The sequence below is a fragment of the Sarcophilus harrisii genome, chromosome 6 (genome assembly GCF_902635505.1).
Source record: "Sarcophilus harrisii chromosome 6, mSarHar1.11, whole genome shotgun sequence".
NCBI classification, from domain to species: Eukaryota; Metazoa; Chordata; class Mammalia; order Dasyuromorphia; family Dasyuridae; genus Sarcophilus; species Sarcophilus harrisii.
In genome coordinates, this window is record NC_045431.1 from 28,360,709 (window position 1) to 28,385,390 (window position 24,682).

At 37.3% G+C, this 24,682-nt stretch overlaps 1 protein-coding gene across 4 annotated transcripts in view; it reads left to right on the top strand.

Moving 5' to 3' along the window:
* N4BP2 (NEDD4 binding protein 2) overlaps positions 1-24,682 on the top strand; it is a 66,863-nt gene that overhangs the window by 824 nt on the left and 41,357 nt on the right. For 3 of the 4 annotated variants that reach the window (XM_031943303.1, XM_031943299.1, XM_031943301.1), the window contains exons 2-5: positions 6,838-6,913; positions 8,163-8,257; positions 12,263-12,593; positions 14,339-15,518. In XM_031943303.1, coding sequence (XP_031799163.1) covers positions 12,371-12,593; positions 14,339-15,518 — 1,403 coding nt within the window. In that variant the 5' untranslated portion in view covers positions 6,838-6,913; positions 8,163-8,257; positions 12,263-12,370. The remainder of the gene's footprint in view (positions 1-6,837; positions 6,914-8,162; positions 8,258-12,262; positions 12,594-14,338; positions 15,519-24,682) is intronic. The other variant, XM_031943300.1, reaches the window with a different exon arrangement.

Genomic DNA, 24,682 nt, shown 5'->3' on the forward strand with positions numbered 1-24,682 from the left:
GCTCGTGCTGGGGACATGGCTCCGGGCCTCTGCCTCCCCCCGGCATGTCCGGAGCCGGCCCCGCGGCCCCAGAGCCCCTGGTTCGAATCCTGCCCCCCGGCCTCCGAGGCAAAACCCCTGGGGACACTGCCTGTCCTTGGCCTTGACCCTCCACCTCCGAAAACTTTTGATGGAACTTTAAAAGAAAAGGTGACGCTGCTTTTTGGGTCGGAAAATGGGACCAGGTTTTATGGGGCGGGTGGCGAGAACGCGCCTGCTTCGGGAAGAAGGGGGAGACCCCAGAGGAGCCTGGCCTGGAGGGCGGCCCGCAGGCCTGGGTGGGTGAGCCTCTGCGCCCGAAGCCGGGGAGGAAGAGCCACCATCGGGTGACCGCTCACCCTCCTCCCCCACCTGCCCGCCGCTCAGGTGGGAATGGGCCGACTTTGGGGCGCCCGCGTGACGTCACCCGGGCGAGCCGCAGCCGCCCGAGCACCGACCCTGGCGTTCTGGGGGGCGTCCTTGGGGGCTGAGGGCATCGGAACCGGGGTGGGGGCCCCGCTGAAAAACGCCGGGGCATCCGGAGGGCATCCGCGGGGGCCGATGGCGCGTGCTGGGATGTGTGCCTGGGCGTTGGGAGGGCGTCTGGGCGCCAGGTGGAGCCCGCTCCGAGGCCCCCGCCGGCTTTCGCCGGCCTGACTTTCCAGCCCGAAGGCGGCGTCTCGTGCCCTCTTTGGAGGGTTTTGGGTGGGCTTGGCGTCGGGAGAGGCCATTCAGCAGCACGCATTTGGCGTCCTCCGTCCTGTGCGTCTCTCACTCGGGTGGCGTCCAGGAAGCGACGTGCTCCTGCAGATACTGCGCAATGTGGGGGCGTAGAGACCCCCAGGAGCTGGCCTGAGCCAAGGCTTCCCTTGGAAGATGGCGCGCCGGTCCCCGTGTGAAGGAGAGAACGTGTCGTAGTCATTGGGCCCGGCCAGGGGGAGGCCCAGGGGATGGAATGAGGAAGCCCCCGTGGCGCCCTCGGAGCGGGGAGAGACGTCTGGCAGCAGGGGGAGCGCACGGAGTCAGGCGGCCGGGGTCCGGTCGGAGGCGGACGGAGTCGGGCCGAGGTCCGGTCTGAGGCGGACGGAATCGGACCGGGGTCCGGTCTGAGGCGGTCGGAGTCGGGCCGGGGTCCGGTCGGAGGCGGACGGAGTCGGGCCGGGGTCCCGTCGGAGGCGGACGGAGTCGGGCCGGGGTCCCGTCGGAAGCCCAGTCGGAGGCGGGCCGGGGTCCGGTCGGAGGCGGACGGAGTCGGGCCAGGGTCCCGTCGGAGGCGGACGGAGTCGGGCCGGGGTCCCGTCGGAAGCCCAGTCGGAGGCGGCCCTCTTTGACGGCTTTTTGTATCCTGGAGCGGAGAGGCGCTGATCAGGGGTGCGGTGGCAGGAAGGGGATGGGAAGGCGCAGGGGTCCGATGCGGCCACTGATCAGAGGGAGAAGGGGAAGGCCAACACCCAACGAGGGTGAGGAGCCTGAGCTGGGGCTGCAGTTTGGAAGGTGTCCTGGGCCTTATCTGCCGTGGGCGACAGTTAGGTCTGTGGGGCGCAGTCCGGAGAGAGGTCCCGGACCAAGCCGCAGGTCCGGGCCTGTGCTGGGTTTGGGGCCGTGTGTGTGTGTGACTCATGAAATTTTAATATGCTTAAATAGGCTCGTTCAGATTTAACGTCCCCTTGCTTTTCTCTTCCTGGGATACTTCTGTATGCCTCAAGTCATTAAATATGATTCCTGTCGGCCCCACAAATCTCCTGTTTACGCTTGGTTTAGTCTCCGTTTCCAGTCCTTGTTCTGATTAGCTAGTTCTTCCTTAGGTCCCATTCCTACTTCTGTGGCCAGTGGGACTGTGAATGTTGAGTAGGGTCCACCACTGGTATTCTCTTTGTTATGGAGAAAACAGTTCTAGGAACCTGCACATCGCTTCCATTTTTGTTTCCTAACTATGGATGGAGTTGGTTTTGTTGAGTTGGATCATGTTACAAGATTTCTTTAAATTGGTTTGTCTTTTGACTGCTTTCTGTTTTATCAGGTGGCGCTGCTCAAGATTTTCCATCATCTTTTATTAGTGGAATTTATATTCCAAAGCAAAGGTTCTTAAGTATTTTTTTCCTATGTCATGGACCTGGGGAATCCTATAATTCTCTTTCACCGAGTTTTTAAATGTACGAAATAAGCTGCATATGAATGCAGAGGAAGCCAAAGGTTAGTGGCAATAAATGTGATTTTTTTTCCGTCCACGTTTGTGGGCCTCCCTGAAATCTATCCATGGATGACAGTATTTTAAACAGCGTTGCCTTTGGCTGCCATGTTAAAAATCATTTTGGTGGGATCAGGCAAAATGTTTAAGTTATTCTATTTGCTTTTCTTAGCAATGGAGAACATAGATCTTTGTTGTTACTGGGCTTTTTCTTTTTTTGGGTGAGGCAGTGGGGTTAACTGTCCTGTCCAGGGTCACACAACTAGTAAATGTTTAAGTATTTGAGGTTACAGTGATTCCCAGCCTGTGCTCTATCTGCTGAGCCACCTAATTGTCCCTTAAATCTTTTTTTTTTTTCAGAGAGAAGTTTGGACTCATTAAAGATAATGACTGATAAAGGAATTTCTTTTGGTCTCATGGAAATTGATTTACATGAGTTAGATTTCAATATGAAATTATAATTCATGTTAATGTCTTTTCTATAGTGTTGGTCCATTTTTTATTGGTGGTAACTTATTCGAATAGGTCAAAATTAAGTTGTCTAAATTGCATACTTTGTATTTTGCATTATTCTTTTAACTTTTTAGTAATTTTGATCTTTGCTCTAACAAGTCTGTAGTCTTTATACTAGCAACGGATTGAGGAATGACTCCTACTTTAATGATGAGTCTTCCTGTCTGTTAAAATGGAATAAACTTTATTTTTAAAAAAATTTCATGATTCAGAGACATGAGGTTTTTGTGCAGTTTGCATGTCTTTGGTCTCTCCTGAACCAGGTTTTCTAAAATATTTCTCACTCATCTATTTCTCTTCATGTTGAACATGTTGAGTGTTGCAATATATGTTGACTTAATTTTGGAGAGGCTTATTAAGTTCTTTTTTACTTTTGTACATGAGATGCAATCATTGTCCAAAAAGAGTGCCTGTGAGCTATCCTTGTATTTAGAAGTTAGCCTTTTTAAGTGCCTTAATACAAGACAATACATTCACTGGCTTTGGATATATGATAAAACCCAAACTGCCAACTGCTTTATTTAACTATGCTCAGAGTACCTGTGAGACATTCTTCTATTGAGCGCTTATTTCTTAGGTAGTTCTGGTTTCATTTTAGTGAGAATGACAAGATTGATATGCTTGAATTATTCCAATGGCATGTCTATTTGTTGGTCATCGGATAAGCTTCTCAGATACAGAGTACCAGCAGCTAATATTTACAGGTGATCTAAAAACTACCTAATTCTTAGTGCCTTCTTTACTCTTTTTCTGCTACTTTGTCTTCACTAAATTGAAATGGATGAAAAATCATTTTATATTTTTGTATTTTTCTTTGTCTTCCCTTATTACCATATGGCCAGCCTACTGATGATGAACCTCACTGTAGGTAGAATTGTTCTTTTCAGATCATCAGAACTTTTCAGAGCTTATGCAGTACTGATATAGCTTGTGAGAATGGCTCACTGTGATCTCCATTCTGAGATATAAAAGAGTCACAGAAAGTAGGATTTTTTTGTAGGATTAGATAGATGTTTGAAAGACTTAAGTTATAAACCATAGTGTCACTTTGTTAATTTGCATTGGGGAGTAATGCTTTTTAAAATAGTTGAACCCTTTCCTAATAAAGATTACTGGGAAATCTAATGATCACAGAATTGCTTGGGAAAGATGGAATCGGAAATCAGAATTGTCTTTTTAAAAAAAAACCAAACTATTTTTTTGAAAACATTTTTTCATGTTATTTTTCCATAGGAAATAGAAGCTTCAAATTCACCTGCTTAAAAAAAATTACAGACAGGGAACATAAAAACTTCATTTAATAGATACAAATAATAATAGATCTATGCCACATCATGACCAGAGGCTATACTGAGAGGACCAATAATAATATGGATTGTCACTGATTTCGTCAAGTGCTTTTCAAAACTTTTTTTGTAAATTGGATTAGATAATCCAATTTTTGGAGCCTCTACTTTACCAAGATTTTTTTTTTTACTTCCATAAGTTCTGTTTCCTGTCATTTTTAAAAAATTCTTCATTGATGGTCTGATTTTTGACATAGTTCCCTTCATAATCTAGTATTTTGACTTTTTTGCCTTTTTACTGATATTTCTTCTTTTGCCTTTATGAACCTCTTTGTTGTTCTATCTGCTTGTGATTAACAGAGATGTGGTAACAAACTACCAAAGTGTTGCTTTAAGAATTAGATGAACTTGTAAGATACATTATTATAAGATATATTAGGGAGATTGTGAAAAAAAATTATAGTCAAAGGGACCAAGTTGTGGTTATCAAATTTGATATTAAGAAATGTAAAAGTAATTCGAGGATTGGTTAAGTAAATAAGGTATGGAAACAAATGAATACTGCAGCCTAGTTTTCAATAAGCACATTGTAAATCACCGAGTACTCTTTTGAAGAGAGCTACTGGAAAAATTGGAATGCATTTTGATGGTAATTAAACTTTTTTTCCTACAATAAATTCCAAGAAAATAATATAAACACAAAAGAGCTATAATAATAATAATAATAATAAGCAGTAAAGGTATTGGAGATGGTAGTAGAGATGTCAATGAGTCTAGGCAGTTCCTGGGAAGTGATTGTATAAAACCAACAAAAAGTTTTGTACTAGTGTACATATTTTTGTAAAATGTTATTGACAGGTTTTGAAAGATACATTTCATAGATTAATGGCATTAAAAGCCAGTTTTCAAGAAGGTATGGAATGAGTTCTGACAAGGAATAATTCATTATAGAGAAATGATGGAATTTAATTTGCCACCATTGTGATCTAGTTCATCTGTCTCTTTGGTCTTTGGTTCATTCCCTAAATAGGAAATCTTGGTGGTTGCATAGCTGGCTTTTTGATTTAAGCTGTGTCATATAAATCAATTAGCTAGCTAAGTATCTGACCCCAAAGCAAGGTAAAACAAGGAATTACTAATAGTATGTTTCCAACATTTCAAAAATTTAGAATTACTTTCTGCTGTTCCCATACAATTGTATGCTAGTTTCTCTTATTTATAACTTGACCCTATAGCTCCTAATTATCCTCCTAAGGTTTTCCTCACTTTGACAGGCAAAACTCTTAGAAATAACTGCATTTGTTGCTACTAGCTCCTCTTTTCACATCATGTTAGTCCCTTGCTTTCAGGCTTCCAAACTCATTGCTTAACTGAAATTTGCTTTCCAAAAGTATCAGTGTTTCTTTCCTGCAACATCCCTTGCTCCTTTCTCAGTCCTCATCCTTCTGGACTTCAGTAGCATTTGGCACAGACTATTCTTTCTTTATTACATTACAGTCACCTGATTCTCTAGAGTCTTTGTTGACTTCTCAAGTTTCTTTTTTGGATGACAACTGTGTCCCACCGTTAATTGTGGATGTACTCCAAAACTCTTTCCTGAGCCCTCCTCTCCATTGCAAGGGGAGCTCATTAGCTCCCATGTTTTCAAGTGTCTTTGTGCCCATGACTTCCAGACCTATATATATATATATATATATATATATATATATATATATATATATATATATATTGGCCTTTGTCCATTTTGAGCTCCATTCCAGTATCACCAATAAAATTTTAGATAGATTGACTCTTTTTCAGTTTAGAGATTCATTTTGGAACTTCAAAGTTGTCATCCACTTGGCCTTTCGTTTCCTTTCTTGCACTTTTAAAAAAGATGCCTTCATTCCAGTAGACTTGTGATGCAAAGAGCTGTTTGCATCCAGAGAAAGAACTTTGGAGGTTGAATATGGATCAAAACATGGTATTTTCAACTTTTTACTGTTGTTTGCTTGTTTGTTTTTTTTTGTTTTTTCTCTTTTTGATCTGATTTTTCTTATGCAGCATGATGAATATGGAAATATGTTTAGAAGAATTACATATGTTTAACCTATATCTGATTGGTTGCGGTCTAGGAGAGGGAGTGGGGAGAAGGGAGGGAGAAAATTTGAAACACAAGGTTTTGCAAAGGTGAATGTTGAAAATTATCTTTGCATATATTTGGAAAAATAAAAAATATTTAACCACCCCCCCCCCCAAAAAAAAAAAAAAAAAGATGCCTTAAAGAAGATAGTTGGTTTCAAAACTACCTCCACACTGTCTTTTGCATCCTTCCTCTTCTGTTTACTTATATAGCTACTACATGGTTCATGAGGTCATCACTTCTTTTTGGATATCTTCCTAATTGGATTTCTTGAAGACTTACCATATTCCAATCCATCCCTTACACAAGCAAAGATCCTATTGTGTCATATCTTCCTTCCTCAATAAACTGTACTTTTTTACCTTTAGGATCAACTGCTAGCTCCCCAGTTTGATATTTAAAGCCCTTCACAACCTGGTGTCAACCTCCCTTTCTCATTTACTCATTCTTCTATCCAGTGAAAATGGCCGCCTTGTTGTTCTCCATCTAAAACATTCTTTTTGGCTGTATTTTTTTATTTTGCACTGACCATTTTCTGGGCCTGGACCCATCACATGCCATTTAGAATACCTAGTTTTCTTCAATTAGTTCAAGAGCCACTTTCTGTAGGAGGCCTTTCCTGTGCTTCCCCTTAGAAATTACCTTGTATTTATTTTGAATGTATGTTGTATGTATTTATGTGTCTGTATTGTTTCCCCTAAACACAACAGGAGCTCCTTGAAGACTAAGCCTATTTCATCTTTGTTATATCTTCAGCTCTGCACCTAGTATCAAGCCTGGCACATAGTAAGTGCTTAATAAATGCTTTTTGTATGAATGATAAATAAATCTAAACATCCTAAAATAGATGATCATCTTTATAATACTGCAGGGCATTGGCACCCATCCTTTTGTAGAGACTCGCATTTAGGTTAGAACCTTGAAGATAAGGTTCTCAAACTCTACAAAAGAGGGAATTGAAGACATCAGGTTACAGTATTTCTTGGGCTTTATTCATAGCTAGTGATTCCTTTCCCAGCTCATTCATTCATCCATTCCACCTTACCTTACTTCCAGTATATGCAGAGGGTGGAGATCAAACCTGTTCTGCTCCTGAGAAGCCCGTAAGTAGAACCCTATAGCTATCTAATCTTTCTGGTGTGCTAGAACTTTTTTTTTTAAATATAAATATTAATATTTTTTATTTTTAGACTGCATTTCTCTTTCCTTAACTTCCCTACCTTTTCCCATCCATTACAATCAAGAAATAAAAAAGAAAAACCAACATATGAAAAACTCTTTTGTAATAATCATGGTCTCTTATTCTGCAAAGAAGTGGGTGAAAATGTCTTTTTCATATCTCCTTTTTTAGGAGTTAAACTTGGTTATTATAATTTACATTCAGTTTTGATTGTTTTGTTAAACCCAATTACATTGTTGTTTTTATATTTTTTCCTCATTCTGCTTAATTCACTTTATATCCATTCATTTTAATCTATCCATGCTTTCCTGTATTTATCATAGTCTTTGTTTCTAGAATTTTTTTTCAAGGTATCAGAATCATAAAATGTTAGCATATATGTGATTTGGGGGGAATCTTCAATATGCTAGGTACTTAACATAAAAGTGGTAGGTGTCAGAGTAATATGGTATCTCTCAAACCTTGTCTACCTCTTTACTTTTTCCCCATTTTGGCTCCCCTCACCCTTTTTTGGTCTGTTTGTTTTTGTTGTTGTTGTTGTTTTTTTTTTTTTTTTTTTACAAGTTTCATATTGATGACCTTGCATGTGTATGTATGAATAAATAGTATGAGGCCTTGACATATTTATCTTATTTTCAGAATATCATAAAATCAGAACCTAACATAGATTGGGGATGGCATTGGAAAAGATCCATAGAATTCTTTTTAAGATGTGCTTAGCAATTTTAAAATGAAATTTAGTTTTAAAAGATTATATTTACATAACTTTGGGAATATGTATTTTAGTCTTTGTATACTTTTGTTCAGCAAAGTCACATAAGTTCATGAAATTCTGGTTTCTTATTTTTTCCATAGCAAGAATTGACACTATGCTTCGTAAAACAATCAACTGTAGTGATTTCAAGCCTCAACCTTGGTTTCAGCAGGGTGATATCAGTTACATACAAAGGGTAAGTATTCTATTGTTGTTTATAATCTTATGCATAAGACTTTTAGACTTTTTTGTTTAGAATTTTCTTTTAAACATTTTAGTAATTCTGGTTTCCTATCAGAAAGAGAACTGGATATTATGGAGCCTGTTATTAGAATTATTCATAAAATATAACTTAGGATAGCATGAGTTGTGCTGGCCTGGGGAATCAGAGCTATCCTTGACCCTCTTGATTATTCGTGCCCATTCATTTTCTCATTTGGTCTTTTTTATCTTGGAGAAATCAGTCCAAATTTGTGGAACTAACTTCTGTATGTCCGATAGAGAAGAAGATATGTGTTATATTCTCATGGAGTTTACACTAATTAGATATAATAGAACTCTGAAAACGGATATTAAATACATGCTAGAACACTAGTAAGGCTAATGAGTGCTGTTTGAGATAAAACGAGAAATCATTAACAGCTAAAATCGTCCCTGAAGGGGAAAGGTAGATTTGATTTGGTCTTTTAATGTTAAGAGGCCCAGGCCATCAAGAATAAAACTCAAAGTCTGGCAGAAAAGAGAGTCAAGGAATGAAGAGTGGTAAAGACCCCTTGAAACAATTCGTCCTGGGGGCCTCAAGTGATATATGGGGGTCCTGGGAGGGGGCTTCAAATTCTCTGTATCTCCCACCTGTGCAGATGCTCCTAGGGGAAAGATGGGAAGTAATCAGTTAGGAAGACAAAAAGTAAGGGGAGATAAGAAGGGTGACCAAGGATGCTTGGGGGGGGAACCCACCTTAAGTAATTATACTTTCTAGCATTCAGTCAGATCTGTAGACTATGTAGGTTTAAATTGAGGTGGCAATGTCATGACTCCAGAGGTACTTTTTCAGGTTTCCCCCTTTTTTTTTTTTCAGGAAAAAAAATCTCATCTCTGATGATGTGTTTCCTATTACAAATCTTAGATTTTAGATTTCTGAGCATTATAATTAATTGATAGGACATAGAAAAGTGAAGGAATTGGTGAGAGTATCTAACTCGGCTTAAGCCATCTGATTTCCTCTGATCTCAGAGAGCTACATAATATTTGACATAGTCTTTCTAGAGCCTACAGAATTCTTTTAAAAATTAACTTACAGCTGATCCTAGATATTTGATTGTCTTAAATAAAGATTTCTTGAGGTCTTCAGTCATCTTTAGTCAGTTGAGAAACACATTCCCTATTCAGCAAAATTGTGATTCTATTTTCATTACTAAAGAAAATGTAGAAAAGCAAAATGTTGCAAACATTTTCTTGAAACTGAACCCTTTGATTTAGACCTTGAAGACTCTGTGTGAATAAACCATTAATAGAACAAGGAGCACCAGAAGCACAGACTTAAAAACTAAATGACTTAACATTATATAATATTTTTACTTTTTTTGAAATGCTGGTTTTATTTTGGCTAACCTGTGAGATAGGTAGAACATTCCTCTGCTTAAACAGATGAAGAAACTGAGGCAAGACAAGTCAAGTGATTTGTTTTGGTCAGAGGGGCTCATTAGCTGCATTGGAAGCCAGACCTGGTCTCCATATAGCTCAAGGCAGTTTTGAGTAGCCCGTGCTGTGTATTGAAAATATCTATAAAATATACAAATGTTGCATTATGGTAATATTTTTCATCTTTTCACTTAGAGTGCTGAAAGCCTTATCTTCTTCACTATTGTTTTTCAGTAGTGCATTGAATTACACAGGAATCCTTTTTGGCATTTTAACACTCAAGAAATAAATTAAATCTCTTCCTCCAAAATTGCTCTTTATATAAGAGCAAAGAATAAATTTGTACTAAAGGAAATACTATAATTAAAGTAATACCTAATTCCATGGTTGTTATTGAAAAGGACAGAATCATATATGCAATTGTACTTCAGGTTACTAGGATAATTGTTTTTAGATAAGTTATTTTAGAAAAGTTTGGGCAAAGAAGGTTTATTTGAAAAAAAAAGTATTCTTTTAGAATTAGCATTTCATTTTTTCAACCTATTTTTACTTGAATTAGATTATAATTCAATAGATTATAATAAAATTATATTATAATAATAGGCCCACATTATATGAGTAAATAAAGAAAGCAATAAAAAAAATTCTTTTTAAAAAAAAATTCATCATTCACTTCTATATAAAGAATCCTGAAATAAAAAAGTTCAGTTAAACAAAAGACACGTTGAGAAATACTGATGGTATGTGCTTCATTCTACAAGGAAGATACTGCTTTAGGTAATGCAATTTGTTAGTATCTTGCTAGCTTTACTTGTTTTTTCATATTCTTTTCGGTTGAACTTATTGAAAATTTTATTGGAAAAAAAGAGCACTTCTGTGGCTAGCACATGCATGTTGTTGCTGCTTTCTCAATCTGTGTACCAAAATTTGAATTATTTTCTTAGGGGAAATTTTTAGTGAGGCCAGCGCAGGGGATAGAAATGGCCATTTGGGGGAAGGAAAAAAAAAGCTTGGTGGGTTTTGACTCTTTAAAAATTTTTCTTTGTTGGTTCTATCTTTAAAAAAACAAATCACTAACACTCCTTGGAACCTTTCATAAAACTCAATTGTAACAAAAGTACAGATTAGAAAAAATAAAGCAACTCTTTGAACATGTCTTAAAATGAATGCTCATTCTGGACATTCAGACTGCTGCTATCTCACTACCCTGAGACAAGCCTTCAGTTTTATGAGGTTCAGTAGTTGGTTATTGTATTCATCCAAGTTCTGACACCTTTCCATATTTGTTTCCTTTACATTATTGTAGTCATTATATAGATTGTTTTCCTGGTTTCATAGGTTTTCCTCTATCATTTTAATTCAGGTTTCTCAGAAAATTTTGATATTTTTCGTTTTGTACATCACACTAAGAGTCTTTTATATTCATATGTTTGTTCATTCTCATAATCAGTAGAAACTTTTTTTTTCTTCTAATGTATTTATGGGATCTTTTTCCTCCTTAAGATTTATCTATTATAGCTGGGATTGAGTAAATTTTTCTTTAATTTTTTATTATAGCTTTTTATTTACAAGATATATGCATGGGTAATTTTTCAGCATTGACAATTGCAAAACCTTTTGTTCCAATTTTTCTCCTCCTCTCCTCCACCCTCTCCCCCAGGTGACAGAGAGAACAATTCATGTTAAATATGTTGAAGTATATTAAAGTTAAATAAGTATATTAAAGTTAAATACAATATATGTATACATGTCCATACAGTTATTTTGCTGCACAAGAAGAATCGGACTCTGAAATAGTGTACAATTAATCTGTGAAGAAAATCAAAAATGCAGGCAGACAAAAATAGAGGGATTGGGAATTCTATGTAGTGGTTCACACTCATTTCCCACAGTTCTTTCACTGGGTGTAGCTGATTCAATTCATTACTGCTCTATTGGAGCTGATTTAGTTCATCTCATTGTTGAAGAGGGCCACGTCCATCAGAATTGATCATCATATAGTATTGTTGTTGAAGTATATAATGATCTCCTGGTCCTGCTCATTTCACTCAGCATCAGTTCATGTCAGTCTCCCCAGGCCTTTCTGAAATCATCCTGCTGGTCATTTCTTACAGAACAATAATATTGGAATTGAGTACATTAACTACTTAGTGATTTTCCTAGGGTCTGCACCAATTTCACCAACAGCACATTGTTGTCTGTCTTTGCACTGCCCCTCCTATAGTTACTGTTTTAATCGTTTGTCATCTTGTGAGACCTCCTAATTATTTGAATTTGCATTTCTTTCACTGTTAGTGATTTAGAGTTTTCTTTTAATAGGTTACTTTTCTTCTCAAAAAATGCTGGTTCCTGTATTTTGAACTTTTCCCTGTTGGAGAATGTGCCTTAGTTCTTGCTTTACAAGGAATCCTAGTTGTTGTTGTTGTTGTTGTTGTTTTTTAAACAGTGTGAAAGTTAATTTAAAACTTCAAATGGAGAAGCTTGGGATTTAAGAAATAAGTTATACTCATCCAGCCTGAGTAATGTTACCTTTTTTTTTTTTTTTTTTAATATGCCTTAGACCCTGTTACTACTGGATTATGCAAGTTATTTGGCCCTGTTTCCTCTGAGATATGACTTAAATATCATTTAACTTGAATAAGAAAGGAACTGATTTTTAGAAAGCAGAATGCCAAGGAAAAGGAAAAATCTTGGTGGAAGTCCTGCTAGAAAGTCTCTGAATACAGAGGATGTTGCATCCAATATTGTTCATCGTGAGGAGCTGACACCTCTTCCTACACCGCCTCAACCAAGTGTTGACAAAGAAAAACTCTTAAACAGCTTGTCAGAGATGTTTTCTGACCTGGATCCTGACGTTGTTTATTTGATGCTTTCAGAATGTGATTTCAAAGGTGAGACATGAACAATTTTTTATTATTTACATTTTTTCTTAGCTTACTTTAATAAATCTAGGGTATAGAACAATTATTATCTTTCTTAAGGTTTCTGTCAGAATTATTTTTGTAAGGAAATTAGATTTATAAGGAAAAACTATTAGAAATGTTCTCACCACAACAAATATTTGAGAAGAAAGAAACCTAGCCAAGTTAATTTTTTTATGACGGATGAGCACATTTTTTGCCCTATAAGTATTGCAAAATGCGAAGTATAGTTTTTGCTTCCCAAGATAGTGACTAGGAAGAGGGAGTTAGAGGGAAAAGAGTTATTAGCATTCAGAATTCTGTAAGTGTTCATTTAACTTACTCAATTCAAGGAACCATTTACATGTAGACATATGTTGTTTCCTAATTTGAAAGTCACATTAACACAAAATTCCATAAATTAAGTAGTTGCGTGAGGAGGGTACTCTGTATTTGATATGAATAGGCACTTCATATCACCTTTACCCAATATAAGGACAATAAAGTTAAACATAATTCAACTTGACAAAACACACAAACAGCAAGAATTTATTAAGTGCCTACTCTATGCAGGTGTGATATGTGCTGTAAATCCAAAGACAAATAAAACAGTTTCTCCTCTCTACAAGCTTATTATTTATTCAGGGAGATTACATGAATGTCAGTAAACACATGTAAAATATATACAAGACAAGTGTAAGGTAGATTAAAGGGGCAGAGGGCACCAACATTTGAGAGTAGGGAATCAGGGAAGGTTTCATGTAGGAGGAGGCCTTTGTGCTGGGCTTTCAGGGAAGCAGAATTTTAAGAGGTAGAGAACATGTGGAAATGCAGTATAGGCTGGAGGGACAGACAGGGTGAAGATGGGGAGGTATGGAATGTCATGGAGGAACAATAGGACTGCCTTAGCTGGTCTTGAAGTCTGAAAAAGTTAGGTTGGGACCAAGATTCTAATGGGTAAAAAAAAAAAAACCTGAACCGAGGACCTGATAGTCTAACTGTGAGGCACAATCAGGTCTGTGCTTTAGGGCAGTCCCTTTGGGAACCAAGTGGTGGATGGAACAGAGAAGGACTGGCCGGAAAGCGGTTTCTGGGTTCAGGGGAGAGGCATCGAGAACCTGAAGGAGAAGGCTGGCTGTGGGAGGAGAGAGCTGGCAGTGGGCCCTGGGAGCTGTGGGCCTGAAGCTTAAACTGCTGGAATTTTGGACAGAAGTCAGGAATTGTGGAAAGGGGATGGATTCACAGGAGAAAATGTTGGACTTGTGGAGTTTGAGATGGATCTCTAATTTATGAATCTTCTGCTTAGAGATCTTAATTAATCCATGGGTTCTGGTGATGTCATCGAGTGAGGATGTAGAGAGACTAGAAGAGGATTCTCCCGATGATCAGCAAAAGGAACTGAGAAGGAGCGGTTCTGTAGGTGGAAAGAGAGCCAAGAGAGGAGTGAGGGATTCTTCAGGCAGAGAAGGTGCTGTCAGTATCAGACTCTCTAGATGGTTCAGGAAGGGGTGAGGACTGGGAAAAGACCATTAGATCTGGCAGTTCAGAGATGATTGGTTCAAGCCCTGTCATAAACATTTACTTGTCAAGTCAGGCAAGCTCTGTTAGCAGTAGTGTCCTTGTCTATAAAATGAAAGGGTTGCTCTCAGTGGCCTCTAAATTTCCTCTCAATTCTGTCATCCTGTGTACATTTTTTGCCCTGATCATAATGTTTTTATGCCTCTCTTTACAAACAGTTGAAAATGCTATGGATTGTCTCTTAGAACTGTCCACTGGTGCCAAAGGAATGCCAGCCTCTAAAAGCTTAATATTGGAGTCAGTTGCAACACCACGTGCTTTTGTTAATCAGCATCTTGCTGAAGGAAATGAAATGAATGAAAAATGTCCTCTTGCAGAAGATGAAGACAGTTCTCAAACAGCTGATGCTTTTTCTGATATGCGACTTACTGAAGACTTGGATTCCTTAATACAAAATGCATTTGAGAAATTGAATTCTTCTAATGACCAAATGTCTACACAGTCATTTTTGCCTTTGGAAAACAATTTTGGCGGTACTAGTGACAGTGGGAGAAGTGTTTCTCTGCAAAACCCAGAAATGGACGCTGAAACATTTGAAAATTCAGAACGTATAACTTTGCATTCAGATTTGAGCAAGTCCAGAAATTGTAAAAAGGATGCTGTATGGCCTTTAACAAGTAGCAGTCCTGTGGACACCCAGCCAAATAGCTTTTTCACTCAACCGAATGACTCTCTAGTGGTATATGTTAATCCCAGGCAGACTCAGAAAGCACTTTCAGATGCTCAGAATTTTGGATGCCAGTCTTCTCAAGCCTGTGTCCATTTAGGTACGAATGAATTGAGGACTGCTGTTAATCCTCTTGTACAGATTTCAGACCAGGCAGAAGATGGAGTGGGCACATGTGGGGATCAGAATGGTGTTTCTGGCCCTGATTTGTTTACACAAGCCAAAGGATTTGGTTTCAAGTCACAAAATCATGCAGAACGACCCCCACCGGGAAGGGATTTCAGCTTTTGCCCGGGAATGCCCTCATTGCCACCCACAGCAGTGCTACCGCAGAGTTCCTGGAATCCAATGGCTTCTGCCTTTGAGCCTTTCCAGGGCATCCGCAGCTTCATCACGCCAGTCGCAGCTAGTCCTCAGCCCGTGACACCCATGTTTGACTACTGTGACCCTGGGAGAGTCTGTGCTTCTCTGCCACCCCCGGTCCTTTTTGGGCCTTGGGACAGAAATGCTTCCCTGCCAATGCCAGTAGCATGGAGAAGTCAAGATGGAAATGCTCACCAAGGGCAGGAGCCTTCTGCTTCTCACAACGTTCGAAGAAAAAACCCTTACGTAGGCCAGACGCTTGTCCTACTCAGAGGGCTTCCAGGATCTGGGAAATCCTTTTTGGCAAGGTACCATGTTTCTGTTAAGTGCCTGGTAGCTTGAGTATTAGTACTGTCTTCATAATGGCTTCTTTATATTAGCTGAGGCTTGGCCAAATCTTAATTAAACTATTAAATATAGACTTTTTCTGAACACTTATTCTCCTAACACTATGTTTATACCTAATAATGCTTTTTCCTCTAAGTGCTTTTACCAGACTTTCTCAAGTTTCTTTTGAAAGTCAAAGGAAAATGAGGTCTAGAGGATGATTCCAAGATACTGAGCCTTAGGGGTTCATTAGCAAGAGTAGGGGGAAGTAAGTAGGAAGCATTATGAATTCTGTTTTAGACAAATAAATCCTTGCCCTAGCTCTCTGTGAAGCTATATGGATGTAAATGGGAAAAGACAGACAGTCAAGGAGCTCCCACTGATAATTTAATGAATCTCATGTCACCAGGCACCCCATCTGGCTGACAAGTATTCTCTGGTCTTGTTCAGAGACCTCTATTGATGGGACATCCACTGACGAGGAAAGCAAACCGTTTCAGTTCAGGATATATGCTAGGAATTTTTCCTTAACATTTTTTATCGAGTAACTTCTGTTTATTGTTTCTAGTTCTGCCTGTTAGTCTAATCCTCATTGCCCATGTTAATCCTGAAGATTCTGGAAGGAATTAATTATTTTAGTTCATAAGTATTCTCTGGTTCCTCCCATTGATTGTCATATTCTGGAGGCATTTTGCTATCCTGGTTGTTTTCTGTTAGTTGTTCTCCAGCTTATAAATATCGTTCCTAAAATCTGGTGTCCAAAAATTAAACATGGTGGTCTACATATGGCTTGGTTAGGGCAAAAATTGGGGGATCTTTCCCCTCTTTGGGTCTGGATATTCTTTTGTAATGTAACATGAGATTGAATGAGCTTTTATAGTTGCCTTACCTCACTGATACATTTCAAAGAATAGAATACTTCTAACCCCTCCCTCACATCTTTCCACTTGTTAATGATTTTTTTTGAATTCAGATGTAAGGCTTTTCTTTTATCCCTATAACATTTTATTTTTATCAGATCATATCTAGTGCCTTGTGGATGCTAACTCTGTTGTTCAGTTCATTAAATATCCCCCCTAGCTTTCTTTTATATATCCATTTGATAAACATTCTGTCTATACCTTATTAAAGTTGTTGATTAAAATGTTAACCAGCACAGAGCTAGATATTAGGATATTACACTAAAACAAAGATTCTTAAGTTAACTCACACAGAGTTTTAGGTTGTAGTCCCATATGGAGTCTCATAACTGAATGTGGGCATCTTGAAATTACAATTTATTATCAGTAAATGTTTGATTTATATATTTAATTTATATACCTATATACCTGGGGTCATGCAAAAATTTCTTGGGTGAAAAGGGGTCATGAGCAGGAAAAAGGTTAAGAAGCCCTGTTTTTTAAGACTCTTTGCAAGTCAAACTCTCAGTGACTACTCTTTGGGTCTGACCATTTAGTCATCTGAATCTGCCTAATTTATCATCGTCTAGCCTATATCTTTGTCTTGTTCACAAGGAAAACAAAGAGAATCTCTTTTCAAATATTTTGCAAAAATCTAGGTAAACTACAGCACTGATTTTTATTATTGCCTCTTAGTTTTATATGAGGCATTTTATCTGTTGTCAGTGATCTCTCCTTTGTTAAAAAGAAAAACATGACCATTTTTAATGATGCCATAGTGAAATCAAACTCATGGCCTTTCATTTGGCAACTCAAGTTTCACTGTTTTGGTGTGTTTGCCTTTCTTCAGGCTTGTATTGTTCTCATTCTCCACAGTTACGCCTTGTAGTTCTTTGAGTACACAAGGATACCGGTCATCTAGACTTGGTGCCTCTTATAGTCTCCTTATTGATATTGGTTTAAGTGCCCTTTTACTTGTATTTGTTTTGTCTTTTTGTCCTTGATAGAAAAGCCAGAAAAAAAAAAAAAAAAACTGAGCAGCTCTGCTTGGTTTTCAGTTAATTTTATCTTTCCCATACATCCACGCAATAATTCCATCTCTCTCTCTCTCTCTCTCTCTCTCTCCTTTTTTTTTTTTTGTGATATTTTTTTTTCCAAAACGTTTCCATAGAAGTCATATTATGAAAGAAAACATAGATCTCCCACCCTTATGAAAATAAAAACCCTCAAAAAAGTGTTAAAAATGAGAGAGAATATGAGAATGTTTCTGGTCTATTTTCAGACACAATCTTTTCCTTCTCTGGGTATGGGTAAGATTTTTCATCATAAATCCTTCAGAGTAGTTGTGGATGATTGTATTGCTGAGAATAACAAAGCCATTCACAGTTGGTCATCCCAGAACATTGCTGTTACTGTGTTTATTGTACCATTTCACTTTTGAGTTCATGGAGGATTTTCCAGGTATTTTTTTTCCCCCTGAGCATCCTGCTCATTATTTCCTATGGAACATTAAGAATTAAGAACATATTTATAGAACAATACAATTCTATCATAAACACATACCACACTTCAATTGATGGCATCCCCTTCAAATTCCAATTTTTTTTACCCTGAGAAAAAAGACCTGCTATGAATATTTTTTGGTAAATATGGGTTATTTTCCTTTTTTTTTTTTTTTTAATCGCTTCGTATTCACACCTAATAGTGATATTGTTAGTAAGTCAAAGGGTGTATATATATATATATATATATTTATAGCCCATTGGCCAGGTTTTTGTTTTTAAAGCCCATTTTATTGTCTATTGCTTTTTTTCAATAGCCTCAGCTTGCTTTGAGCTTCAGCTCTCCTAACCCTGTTTTCCTAGAACTATGGCGTTTTCTGATATTTCTTGTTACTTGACTGGCTGCTTAGTTCAGTGTACCTATTTTATTTATTTATTTTTTTCAGGCAGCTGTGGTTTTGTTCAGACAATTTTGGATTATTTTCCTTAATGTTTTTCCTCCTTGGAGTCCTTTGAAATCTATTATCCCAAAATCTAGGTTGCATTGACTGTAGTCCTGGAGAAGAGATAATGAAACATCTGTCTTCATCAGAGAGATGGGGAGTATAGCAGAATGTTATGTATAATGTCACATGTAGTCACTGTATTAGGGATTTTTGTTTAATTTTTCTTTGCTACAAGGAAGAATTCACTTTGAAGGGATAGGTATCCAATTTTGTATCCAGAAAGAGTTCATAGCAAAATTACAAAATCAGTCAACAAAATTTGATTTTTTTTAATGCTCTCCCTTTTTCTTTTATTTTTAACATCCATTTAAAAAAAATTGAGTTCCAAATTCTCTCCTTTCCTCGAGCCTCTCTAACACCCATTGAGAAGGCAAGCAATATGACATACATGTGAAATCATGCAAAACATATTTCCATATTAACTGTGTTGCAGAAAAGAAGAGAGCAAGAAAAATAAAGTGAAAAACCAAATGCTTCAATCTGCATTCAGTTTATCAGTTCTCTCTCTGGAACTAGAGAGCATTTTTCAAAATGAGCCCTCTGGAATTGTCTTGGATAATTGTATTGGTCAGATTTGTTGTCTTTCACCTATTGATTATTATTACAATACTGCTGTTATTGTGTACAGTGTTGTTCTGGTTCTGTTTACTTTCCATCAGTTCACATAAGTTTTCTCAGGTTTTTCTGAAACTATCTCCTTTATTTTTCTTTCTTTTTTAAAAAATTAGTTTTTTTCCCTCATTTTCTGTTAATTTAATTGCCCATAGCACCTTGGCAATGTCAAAAAAAAAAATAAAAAAGGAATCCATCAGTTTAACATTTAAAGCATGAATCTATGTCACACCATATTGTTTGGGACATTCTTGGCAACAGGAATAAACCAGAACAAAGGACAAATTAGAAACCAGAGAATTGGTTCTATTTTCCTTCCTCAACTCTTGTCTCCGTTTTGTTAAAAGATGTGAGTGCAAATGGGAAGTCTAAATCATCTGAGGAGAATGTTGCACATACACCTACATGTATGGAAATAGATGTACATACATGCTCATGTATGTAACCTGCATGTGTGTATATATAAGTAGGTATTCATCTATTTTGAGTTCAACACAACTGAAAACAAAACCATTTTACTCTTTATTATTTCTTACAACACATTATTATTTCATCACAATCATTTACTACAACTCGTTCAGCCATTCCCCAATTAATGGACATCTCAATTTCCAATTCTTTGTCACTACAAATGAATTGCTATAAATATTTTTGTATAAAGAGATGCTTTTCTTTTTCTTTCTTTGATCTCTTTGAATTACAGACCTTGTAGTGATATTGCTTGATTAGTGAGTTTGCAGAGTTTTCTAGCCCTCCCCAAATTATTTAAAAAGCAATTATGATGGGGCAACTAGGTGGCGCAGTGGATAGAGCATTAGCCCTGAAGTCAGGAGGACCTGAGTTCAAATCTGGTCTCAAGACACTTAACACTTTCTAGCTGTGTGACCCTGGGCAAATCACTCAACCCCAATTGCCTGAGCCAAAAAAAAAAAGGGTAATTAGGATGCCATGAAAGTTTGTCAGGCTTTAGTCTTTGTCTCAAAATGAGCAAATGCTGCTCATTTTCTCCAAGTTTTCCACTCTATTTACCAGTTCTATATTAATGAAAACCAGAACCAACTTAGGATTCATCTTTGTTGGTTTAGTTACCTTTTAAAAGATGGAGTAAGTGCTCACTACAGCAAGTCAGTAAACTGAGTTTTTGTCAAGCCAAGACTCCAGCAGTTTTTCAAATAAAGAGCCCTTACTATGTCCCTCCCCTTTTTGTCTGTTTCTCATACTTTTTATTTCCCCTCACCCCTTCTCTAATGAGTTGGTCAGTACATTTTTTTTTTTTTTTTTTTTGAGATAAATTGTTACTGTTTACTTCTTATGAGGAGGCAGGATAGCCTTGTGGATAGGGAGCTATCCTTGATGTCTGGAGGAATTTAGTTAAAGTTGTATCTCTGCTGCTTACTGACTGAGTAATCCTGAGAAATGTATTTAATTACTCAATGTCCCAGAAAATTTTACATCAGGGCTGAACATACTTTTTCTGTAAGAGTCCATCCAGGTAGTAAATATTTTAGGCCTTATGGCCCAATAGTCAAAATTGAGACTGTTATATAAATTCAAATTTTCTACAATTTTATTGATGAAATTATATAATCAAGTATAATCATAAGTAGTTTTTTCTTTTTTTTTTGCAGTACAAATCTGTACTGAGAAGAAAGGAATTCTTTCTGGGGAGGATAATATTTTACTTAATTAAAGTTCGAAGTTAGTGTTGTTCCCTATCAAAATTAGAAGTGTTCGTCTATTAGTGCTGAAGATAAGAGTATATTATGAATAATGAGATTTTAGATATTTCTTTTTAGAAGATATTTTTTTCATGCAGATAGGTACTGCCAAACATGCATGTTAATTATTAGCATTAATTGAATTGAAAGGCTAATAGTCTTTTTTTTTTCTGGTAAGTAACATCTTTTTTTTTTTTTTCAATTAGAAAAAGATTTCAATATTCTTTTTTTTTTTTTATTTTGAGTTTCAATTTTTTTTTCTCCTTCCTTCCATTCCATTGCCCGAAGATGGCAAACAGTCTGATATAGGTTATACTTGTGCAATCATGTAAACATATTTCCACATTAGTCATGTTGTGAAAGAAGAAACACAGAACCAAAGGAAAAAGCCACGAAAAACAAACAAAAAAAGTGAAAATAGTATGCTTCAGTCTACATTCAGACTCTATAGTTCTTTTTCTGGATGTGATCAGCATTTCCATCCATTCCATTTGGAATTGTCTTGGAACATTGTATTACTGAGAAGAGCTAAGTCAGTCACATCTGATCATCACACAGTCTTCTTGTTGCCATGTATAATGTTTTCTTGGTTCTACTTGCTTTATTTGGCATTGGTTCATGTAAGAGTTTCCAGGCTTTTCTGAAATCGGCCTGCTCATCGTTTCTTACACAATAATAATATTCCATCACATTCATATACCATAATTTATTCAGCCATTCTCCAATTGATGGGTATCCACTCAGTTTTCAATTCCTTGTTCCATAAAATTGCTGCCATAAACATTTTTGCCACATGTGAGCCCTTTTCCCTCTTTTTTGATCTCTTTGGGATGCAGAACCAGTAGATCAAAGGGTGTACTTTATAGCCCTTTAGACACAGTTCCAAATTGTTAACCAGAATGGTTGGATTAGTTCACAATTCCACCAACAATGTATTAGTGTCTCAGTTTTTCCACATCCCCTCCAACATTTATCATTATCTTTTCCTGTCATCTTAGCCAATCTGAGAGATGTGAGATGGTTTAATTTGTATTTCTCTAACCAATAGTGAGAGCATTTTTTAATGATGATAGATGCTTTAATTTCTTCATCTAAAAATTATTTATATTCTTTGACTATTTTTCACTTGAGGAATGACTTGTATCACAAGTTTGATGATTTATGATTTTAAAATATATAGGGGGCAGCTAGGTGGCACAGTGGATACAGTATCAGCCCTGAAGTCAGGAGTTTCTGATAATTGTTTTTGGTAGCTGCAGTATCACTGAGTAAAACATAATGCTTTGCCATTTATCTTGATAATAAATAATTTACACTTCACTGTGCATTGAAAATACTATTCAAAGACCACTTTTCATGTTTCATTATGACAGTACACAACTAGTAATTTAAACAAGTGATATAACATTCAATGTAGTTGGGTTATAACTAACTACATTACTGATTGCAGTGCACTGGGCTGGAGTGTGAAACAATCAAAAGAGTCCCACAGGAAATCATTTCAGTTCAAAGAGTTATCTAGAGTTCTAGAGTTTGGAGAGCCTAGAACTTAGAATAGAGTTATACTGTTATTAGGAGGAAAGGAGAAGAGCAGTCATTAAAGATAACAAGGTAAAGAGGGAGGCAGGAGAAGACTTACTATAGAACAGTGTCATAACACAGAAACTTGCAAAGATTTGAAGGGGAAAGAATCATGCTCAGTGGTCCTAAATGTGTCACTGACAAAGGAGAGAAATCAGGACTTTAGATTTGGCTGAGAATGCTCCATGGTTATCCTGGGAATGGGTTGGAAGCCTATCACTGAAATCGACAGTATTTGGTCACTACACTGAGACAACGTGTATCAAAAATCTCTTTTACAGAAGTTTGGCAGGACAGTGAAGGAGAGAAAATTGTCTTGTGTGATTTTATAAAGATCAGGGAGATGTATACATTTTTGAAGGTCAGCCTTAGGGAAGAGGACATTAAGAGAGATGAGGGGATGGAGGAAAGACAGAGAGAGAGTAAGGGGGAAAAAGGGAGGAAGGGATGGAGAGACAGAAACAGAGACAGAAAAAGGGGGAGTAAGTGAGGGAAGAAATGTGACAGGAGAAAGAAAGGGAGATTAGGGAAGAATAAAAACCCTTCCTCGTGACTGACTTTTAAGATCAGTTACACAGAGTTAAATCTGTATAATGACACAGTGATGAGTGGTCTTAATGAGTTTTTTCTCTAGATAGCATTTTTTTAAAGGTTATTTATCAATTTAAAACATTTGTGGTATAGATAGATACTATGTATATTATAATATACAGCTAGAGGACATAATTGTGCCCAGAACGTGGGGCCTGCTATCAGGAGGATTCCTTTACCTGAATTCAAATGTGGCCTGACACACTCAGATGTATGACCCTGGCCAAGTCACAATCCCTCTGCTTCAGTTTCTTATCTGCAAAATGAGCTGGAGAAGAAAATGGCAAAATACTCTGGTATCTTTGCCAAGAAAACCCCAGATAGGGTCATGAAAAGTCAGACTTAACTACAACAGCAACAGAAACATACACTATACTCATATTGCTACAAAATCCATGTGTCCTGTGAATTGGCTCTTAGGACCAACAGATGATAATAAGGCAGCCCATGAGAGGATAGTTAGGAAAAATAGTTAAAACGTGATGAGGATAAAAAAAGCTGTGATGAATAAAATGCATTTGAATTGAACAAAAAGCAAAAATTTTTCAACCAATGTATACGTATATAGTAACTTTATATATAGTTTTAAAAAGATTTTAAGTGCAATTTTTTTATTTTTAAAAGACATTTCATTTTAGGATTTTTGGCTTAGTTTGGAATTAGACTATTAAGATCAATGTGGTATATGCAGGTATATTGATCAATGTAGCAAAACTCTTCAATTAAATTTGTGGTAAAGAATATTTTCAGTAGGTAAAACATGTTTTCCTTTTAACTTTCATTTTAAAATTAGAAATGTTTTGCAGAGAAAAAAGATAGCTCCTATATAAGCGTAAAATCACACTTCCTCTTAAACTTCAGAAAGCTCTTAGGATTCTCTGTGGATTTAACTCTTTGATTTCACACTATTCAATATGCAGGCAAAGATTAGCCCTTTCATTACTTTGAGAAGCAGTTTTTTGAACAAAAAGGAAATTTAGAATTTAAGTCCCTTTCAGAAGAGTAAATTTCCTTTGAATGTCATATGTCCTTTGAATAGTTCTCCAGTTTTCACATTGTCCTTTCACTTTGTCCTTTCCTAAGTAAGATTTTTCTGTAATGTATGATGCTTCATTATCTCTGCCTTGAAATACTCTTGCTTCCTTGGCTTCTGTTTGCTCTTTTCATTTTCAGCCTGTAGGGCAGTTATTTTTCAGCCTCTTGTCCTGGTTCATTTTCATTTCATGTTTCCCTATATTTTGATATTCCAGCCACTTTTTCTCTATTTACTTTGGTGATTTCATGGCCTCAATTACTGTCTCTAAGAAGATGCTTCTATATATTTAAAGCTGGTTTCTGTCCAAAGCTTTTGGCCTAACATTTCCAACTATACCTAGAATTCATCATGTTTGAAATAATTCCTCCATGCCACTTCCTTCCTCCAATAAAACTTGTCCCTTTTCTAAATTTTCCTATTTCCTTCTTCCAAAGAATATTTTTAATAGCATTTTATTTTTCCAAATACATATAAAGCATTCATTTTTGTAAGACTCCAATTTTTTTTTCCCTCTCCTTCCCTTATCTCCCTTCTCCCTAAGACAGCAAGCGATCTGGTAGGTGCATTTCTTTTATAGATATTTCCATATTTGTCATGTTATACAAGAAAAATTAGGTCAAAAGGAAAAATACCATGAGAAAGGGAAAAAAAAAAGTGAAAATACTGTGCTTTACTCCCCATTTAGTCTCCACAGCTCTCT